This window comes from Mustelus asterias, chromosome 25, assembly GCF_964213995.1.
Source record: "Mustelus asterias chromosome 25, sMusAst1.hap1.1, whole genome shotgun sequence".
Classification (NCBI taxonomy): domain Eukaryota; kingdom Metazoa; phylum Chordata; class Chondrichthyes; order Carcharhiniformes; family Triakidae; genus Mustelus; species Mustelus asterias.
This window is the reverse complement of record NC_135825.1, coordinates 25,162,029-25,170,092: the sequence shown is the minus strand read 5'-3', so window position 1 is coordinate 25,170,092 and position 8,064 is coordinate 25,162,029. Positions and strand designations below refer to the sequence as shown.

The window sequence follows — 8,064 nt, the reverse complement described above, 5'->3', positions numbered from 1 at the left end:
TTTGCCTTTTTTATTGCCTGCTGCATGTTTACCTTCAGTCACTGGTGTACGAGAACACCCAGATCTCGTTGCACATTCTCCTTTCCTAATATATGGCCATTCATCCCTTTGCAACATTCAAACCCTTGACCTGTGCCATTACTACAATATTTTATTCATATAACAATGTATCAGCCCACTGCAGATTTTTTACAGAGAGTGGTGGGTGCTTGGAACTCGTTACCGGGAGAGGTAGTGGAAGTGGGTACGGTACTGACTTTTAAGGGGCATCTTGACAAATACATGAATGGGATGGGAATAGAGGGATATGGTCTCCGGAAGGGTAGAGGGTTTTAGTTAAGTTGGACAGCATGGTCGGTGCAGGCTTGGAGGGCTGAAGGGTCTGTTCCTGTGCTGTAATTGAGGTCAGAAGGTGATTCCAGGTGAGAAGTATATAAAGAGAATGTTTTCCAAAAATTGTGCCTGTAATTACACCATGAATAATGTTAATAAATACTTAATGTTTTTGGTTGAAATTCTTGCCTCTGATATTTTGACAGAGGCATTTAACTCACTGGGGACGATCCCCCCAGCCCACTGTGCTACTCAAGTATCAGCATCCAGCCGATCATGAGTCCCCCAGGCAACGTTTCTCGATGTAATCAACCCCGGGCCGGGAATCGGCGCAAGGCTGATTACCATATTGAAATTGCCATTTCAATACGATTAGTGAGCCCGGGACAGTAGACTCTGGGCCTGCTGGTATCTGTCCCCTACTGGGAGAGGTTCCCACCAGTGGGAATTACAACAGGGACCAGCTCTGCTTACTCCTCTGGTGGGGACAGAGGCCATTGAGGGGTTGGGGGTGGGAGTGCCACTTGGGCGGTGCCAACCTGGCACTGTTGACTGAACACACTGGCACTGTCCACTGGGCTGTGCCAAGGAGGCAGGCTGATCTGTAGAGGGTGGGGACCCGCTGTGGACTCTGCAAAGGGATCGGTGGGGGGTGAGATCGGGGCTGCACATGGGGAGCTGGTGATTGGGGCTGGCTGTGGGAAGGGACGGGGGGAGAGATTGGGAGGTGAGGGTTGGGTAGACCAGTGATTGGGGGATGGGGGGGCAGTTTAGGAAGCTGGCGATCAGGAGAAAGGGTCGGTGATCACGAGGCCGGCGATGGTCGGGGGGGGGGGGGGGGGGGGGGGGAGCAGTGCGCATACGCCGCTGACAGATTGGCGCATGCGCAGTGGCCCATTCAGCACTATGCTGCTGGCTTCTCCAGTGGGATGAGGGCCCGCGCCCCACTTTCCGGCGTGAATCCCTCTGAGGTACCCTGTGCGTCGGAGATTCGTTCCACTAAGTACGCCCAAGAAACGAGCGGGAAAGTCTGTACAAATTAAAGTGACAAGGGTAAAGTCGGCATAGTCCCAGATGACCATAGGCTGCTCTCCACTTTAAGAGAGAGAGCTGACTGGCAGTGATTTAACCTGAGGGTTACCACACCTCAGGCGAGGGGCAAGGTTAGGAAGGCGGGCCTTCATGAATAAGCTCAGCTGGTACGGGAATTGAACCTGCGCTGTTGCCGTCACACTGTTGGCATCGCTCTGCATCACAAATCAGCTGTCCAGCCAACTGAGTAAAGCGACCCAATTAAAGCAATCTCCTCCTCATTACTATGGGTTTTAGAAACATGGTTTTGTCAAATTGACTTCCGTGCCGTGTTTTTATTAGTGAGCTTTGAGGGACATGTGGAAGAGACACTCACTCGGACCCTGATGAATCTTCATCCACTGTGCCTGTTTTAATGCTCATGGGAATGGGCATTACTCCATTCATCTGCTCCCCTGTTGTTTGCCTCAGCTTTGTGACTCCCCCTGTCCGACTTCCTTCACTGGATCCCACCGAAGATGCTCGTGAGGAGACAGTGGCTGGTTTATGGTTGGAAAGTTCATTATGAATTCGGTTGATGCTGTTCTTCTCTGAGAAGAGTGGTAACGCTTTATTTTTCAGAATGCCTGTCAATTCCAAAAAGATGAAAACATTTCACAACTTTATTGAGAGTGACATTTTATGTCCCATGTGTTGCCACAAATACATAGTACAAGGGACTGAAATTTGGCAGATTAATAATGAACCATTTTTGGAGCAGAGGAAGCAAAATGCCAGTGAGTCGCAATATTGTGACTCATCTCAACAAAAACAGACCAAAAAAAATGTTATTAAAGGTCACAGCTTTTGTACGTATGTTAGGAATCAGGATCGACCATCAATTTGGTCCTAATTTGTCCATCATACAGCAAAAGATAACAGAGTATGACAACCAAAGGGCAATAAGGATGAGCAACAAACATTGGCCTTGCCAGCAACACCCACATCCCAATAAACAATTATGCAAAAGCAGCCAGGTTTCTGGACTATCGGAAATGTTTTGAAGTGGGTTATCAAGTGCTGAGGGGAACTACTGCGTTACAATGGATCAAGAACTAAACTTTTATGAGAGGGCACAGTAAGATGTCTCACAACACCAGGTTAAAGTCCAACTGGTTTATTTGGCATCACGAGCGTTCGGAGCGCTGCTCCTTCATCAGGTGAGTGACTTGAAAATGAAATCAAGTAAACAAACCGATTAAAAATGCTAAGTAACCAAATTTAGCGCAAATGAAATGATTTTGAACAGCAGTTACCTTTCTGAGGTTGTACATTCGGGTTAGGCAATGATGTTAATGTATTTTCTTTGTACAAAGTGTCTCCATTTTCCTTTGGCTTTTCATCCAAATGATTAAACTTTTCTCGGTGAAGTTCAATGTTTGCCATGGTTTCAACCTTCAGGTTCTCTGATCCACCACCATGGCTTTCACTTTCACTGGCTGTTGTCATAAATTCTCCTGGCCAATAAGGTTTCACATGAGCAGTTATGTTGTCCACTAGAAAATCAATTGAAATTTGTTTTAAAAACTAACAAATGACAGACAGCTCTTTTTTTCTCTCTATAGATCTGGGCATAAAGCTAAATCCATGCATTCACCTTGAATATGATAATTACAGGAGGTTTCTCATTCATTTCTGAACATTTCCAAATATCTAAATTGATTAAAGTGATTATATGTTGGAGAATCATAGAATCCATACAGTGCAGAAGGAGGCCATTCGGCCCATTGAGTCTGCACCCACTCTCTGACAGAGTACCTTTTACCTAGGCCCTCTCCTTTACCCCATCTCCATAACCCTACACATTTGCCATGGCTCATCCATCTAAGCTACATATCTTGGGACACTAATGGGCAAATTAGCATGGCCAATCCACCTAATCTGCACATCTTTGGACTGTGGAAGGAAACTGGAGCACCCGGAGGAAACCCACGCAGACACAAGGAGAATGTGCAAACTCCACACAGACAGTAACCCAAGGCCAGAATTGAACCCGGGTCCCTGGTGCTGTGAGGCAGCAGTGCTAACCACTGTGCCGCCTAGAAGTTGAATCGTTACAGCTTAATTGGTATTTTCATCATTTTTTCCATATGACCTTCATATTGAAGGAACAATGTGAAACCCAGTTAGATGGTTTGGTTTGCATCAACAAAAGTAGCCCATTGATAAACCAGTGCACTATTGGTCTATAAATACCATGATTGAGGTCACAAGATCTGTACATAAGGACCTACTAACGATTAATGCTGTCACTCCAACCTTAAGAATGCAATAAAATCCTCATCAATAACATTTAAAGTAAATGTTATTAAAAATAACATATCCAAGTGTGATTTTAAAGTTTTAAACTAGTTTTAAGATAAAAGAACAAGAAGCTCGGTGATAAGACAACATCCTTGTACTAATTTAAAAGCACTTGGTGTTTACACTTTTTAATAACTTGATTGGTGTACAGTTAACAAAAACTAGGTTATAAATAAGAGAATTAAATGACAGATGAGGCAATAACTCCTAGGATTTCTATCACTGATGCTTGACACTACTCGAGTTCAGTGGGTATCATGTACCAGTGTGGATGTAATAGGAAAACCTAAGCAATTTTATACTTACCTTTGGGGGTACTGTGGTTAGGATGTTTTTCATTATTTGGGGATATAATTTTCTCCCAACCTGGCTCTCCTTGATAATCATCTTCTTCACTATCTGAAGAATGAGTGGAGGCATAAGATCCACTTTGGTCATCTTCCAGAGACAGATCACTGTCGGAATCTGAATCATGTTCTGAAAAGGAATTAAACAATTGCTCGTCATTCTGAAGCCAATTCAAAGATCCTGTTTAAGAGGAAGGCTGTACTACAGAATTATAACAATCTCTTCAGAGTTATAAATGGAGATTTCTGTGCCTCAATCAATCCTTGTTAGTGGTTGTAGGCAATGTGAGGGCAGACATGTGCTGATCTGAAGTTGCGTTTCACTGACAGTGTGAGTGAAAAGTATTTTATACATTCCACCAATTCTCATGGATCATTTCATTGGTATTCAACTTTCTATTATATCTGTTATGTACCACATAATGTCTGCTCACAAATAATATGGAATCATAGAATCCTAGGATTCCTATAGTGCAGGAGGCTATTTGGCCCATCGAGCCTGCACTGACAACAATCCCACCCAAGCATCATCCCCGTAACCCCATGTATTTACCCTTCTCATCTCCGTGGCACGAAGGGGCAATTTAGCATGGCCAAACAATCTAACCTGCACATCTTTGGACTGTGGGAGGAAACCGGAGCACCCGGAGGAAACCCATGCAGTCACAGGAGGTGGGAATTTCCAGCTGCGCTTGCCCCAAGACTGGAAAATCCTGCCTGAGGTCAACGGGCCTTTGCATGGTCTGCCCCCACCTGCTACCATTCCCGTGGTGGGCAGGGTGGGAAAATTCCACCCAGGGAGTTTAATCAGTCTCATAAAGCATAGTCAACTAAGATACTAGGCTGCCCAGTAAATGGGCACCTCCCATTCAAGATTATGGGAGAATTTAGTTGAACATATTCATTCAACAGCAGTCTTAAATGTAGAAATATTAATCATTGAAGCATAACTATATTCAACCACTGAATATTGTGTTAACTAAAGAAGCAGCAAAGCATTGGAAAATTCTTTCCCTGTTTGGAAGCATTATAACATATATTTCTTCCCTGTGAGGAGAAACTCACATTGCTTCAGGGATGTCCATGGAGACTATGAATGGAAGAATCCCAGTAGAATATATAGATCCTCTAATTTCCTCAGGAAATGGAAATTTACTGATATGTCCTTTCCACTAATATTAATAGTGGAATACAAATCAAAGATCCAAAAAAGTTATTTCTCTGTTAATAAAGACACTTAAGCATCTCTATTCTTTATTCAATATCCAGAACCAGGAAGGATGCCAATTTCTCTTACACAATCAAATAATTCTCATCTTCAGGTCTTTAAGGCAAATTATAATCAAAATGTACAGTCAGCAGCATTAAGATACCATTGTGTAATTTCTAGTTTACTTTTAAAATTAATTTACGGGATGTGGGCATTGCTGGCTAGGCCAACGTTTATTGCCCATCCCTAATTGCCCATCAGAAGGTGGTGGTGAGCTGTCTTCTTGAACCGCTATAGTCCGTGAGGTGTACGTACACCCATAGTGCTGTTGGGGGGGGGGGGGAGATTCCAGGATTTTGACCCAGTGACAGTGAAGGAATGGCAATATATTTCCAAATCAGTATGGTGAGTGACTTGGAGGGGAAGCTCCAGCTGGTGGTGTTCCCAGATATCTTGTCCTTCTAGACTGTAGTGGTTGTGGGTTTGGAGGGTGCTGCCTAAGTTTTTAAGTTTAAGTGTATTTATTAGAGTCACACATAGACTTACATTAACACTGCAATGAAGTTACTATGAAAAAGGTGGGTTCCTGCAGTGCATCTTTAGATGGTTTTCATGGCTGTTACTGTTCCATCATTAGTGGAGGGCTTGAGTGTTTGTGCAAGGGGTAGCAATCAAGCGGGGCTGCTTTGTCCTGGATGGTGCTGAGCTTCTTGAGTGTTGTTAGAGCCACACTCATCCAGGCAAGTGGAGGGTATTCCATTAAACTCCTGACTTGGGCCTTGTAAATGGTGGACAGATTTGGTGGTCAGGAGGTGAGTTACTCACCACAGGGTTCCTAACCTTTGACCTGCTCTGGTAGCCACAGTATTTATAGTGCTAAACAATGCAAATAACTTGAATGAATTATAAGGTGACCTTTCCCCTAACATTATCACAGATTTTAAAAATAAAAATGCTCTTGTTTCTAGTGGCAAAAAGGACCTTTTCTTTTTAAACAGCAGTACAAAGAACGACTGACCCATTCTTAAAGAATGGACAGCTCATAATAGTTACTTGGTATTTACTAGAACTGGATTTTAAGTTGTTTAGTGCTTTGATTCCATTTTAATTAAATTTGGTTGAGAAACTGTTATTAAATGAATAAATCTCGGCTTGCACATCTTCCAGAGGTTTTTGATCGAGCATGTAAGGTCATGCAATAGAATTGACGAATGAAAGATGCACATTACCACCAATATGCTTTCTTACCATCTGGGTTTGCCTTAATCTCATGAAATAAGGAAGTGGCATGGTCAGTGAGGGCAACGTGGGCTTGACTTGAGGTACTGTTATTCAAAGCAGCTTCTTCCCTAAAGAAAAGAAAATCATTTGTCATCAGCAGTGATGTTAATGCAGGCATCGATACATCTGGGGCCACAAATCTGACCATGAAATACAGGCAAGACTGCAGAATTGAACAAAGCCTCAATTTATCCTTATATAACCGGCTTGCTTTACTTTAATATTCAGTCAGGAATAAAAATCACAGAATTGTTACTGCACAGAGGGAGGTCATTCAGCCCATTATGTCCACTCCGACTCTCCAAACGACCATTGCATTGCCTTCTTCCCATTCTTTCTGTCAGGTAACAATCCAATTCCTTCTTGAATGCTCTGAATGAATCTGCATCCACCATATTCTCAGGCAGCGCATTCCAAATCTCAATCACTTGCTGCATGAAAACGTTTCTCCTCGTGTCTCCTTTATTTCTTTTGCCAATTACCTTAAAAAATCAGTGCCATTTTGTTCTTGATCCTTCCTCCAATGGGAGCAGTTTCCCCCCCCCCCATCTACTCTGTCCAGATCCCTCATAATCTTTGATACCTCTATCATATCTCCTCTAAAGCTTCTCTTCTCCAAGGAAAACAGTCCCACCTTCTTCCAACGTAACTGAAGTTCCTCATTCCTGAAACCATTCCTATGAATCTTTTTTGCACTCTCTCTCATACCTTCACATCTGTCTTGAACTGTGGTGCCCAGATCTGGGCGAAATACTCCAGTTGAGGCCAAACTTGTATTTTACACAGGTTTAACATACTTCTTAGATGCCACTATTAAAAAAAACCCTAAAATAGTTTTATTAACCATGCTTTCAGCCTGTCCTGCCACCTTCAATGATTTGTGAACATTTTCACCCAGGTGCCTCAGCTCCGGCACCCACTTTCGAATCATAACTTTTATTTTATATCGTCTCTCCACTTTCTTCCTACCAAAATGAATCACTTCACTCTTCTCTGTATTGAAGTTCATCTGCTACCTGTCCACCCACTCCACTAACCTGTCCATATCCCTTTGAAGTTCTACATCATCCTCCCTACAATTCACAGCTTTATAATATCATAGAATCCATAGAAGCCCTACAGTGCAGAAGGAGGCTTTTCGGCCTATCGAGTCTGCACCAACCACAATCCCACCCAGGCCCTATTCCTGTAACCCCACATATTTACCCTGCTACTCCCCGATACTAGGGTCAATTGAGCATGGCCAATCAACCTAACCCACACATCTTTGGACTGTGGGAGAAACCGGAGCACCCGGAGGAAACCCATACAGAAACGGGGTGAAAGTGCAAACTCCACACAGACAGTGACAAGAGGCCGGAATTGAACTGGGTCCCTGGCACTGTGAGGCAGCAGTGCTAACCACTGTGCCACCACAAATGTTGAAATTATGCCCTGTGCACCAAGGTCAAGGTGCACAGGGCATAATCTATAACAGCAACATGGGCTCAACTATTATTGTTGAATAGGGATCACTTC

At 43.4% G+C, this 8,064-nt stretch overlaps 1 protein-coding gene across 5 annotated transcripts in view; it reads right to left on the bottom strand.

Moving 5' to 3' along the window:
• The window catches only part of celsr2 (cadherin, EGF LAG seven-pass G-type receptor 2), a 325,531-nt gene that overhangs the window by 3,670 nt on the left and 313,797 nt on the right, over window positions 1–8,064 (bottom strand). For all 5 annotated transcript variants that reach the window (XM_078242273.1, XM_078242276.1, XM_078242272.1 and 2 more), the window contains 4 exons: window positions 6,514–6,614; window positions 4,015–4,185; window positions 2,661–2,900; window positions 1,742–1,991 (listed from right to left, as the gene is read on the bottom strand). In XM_078242273.1, the coding sequence (XP_078098399.1) occupies window positions 1,742–1,991; window positions 2,661–2,900; window positions 4,015–4,185; window positions 6,514–6,614 (762 nt within the window). The remainder of the gene's footprint in view (window positions 1–1,741; window positions 1,992–2,660; window positions 2,901–4,014; window positions 4,186–6,513; window positions 6,615–8,064) is intronic.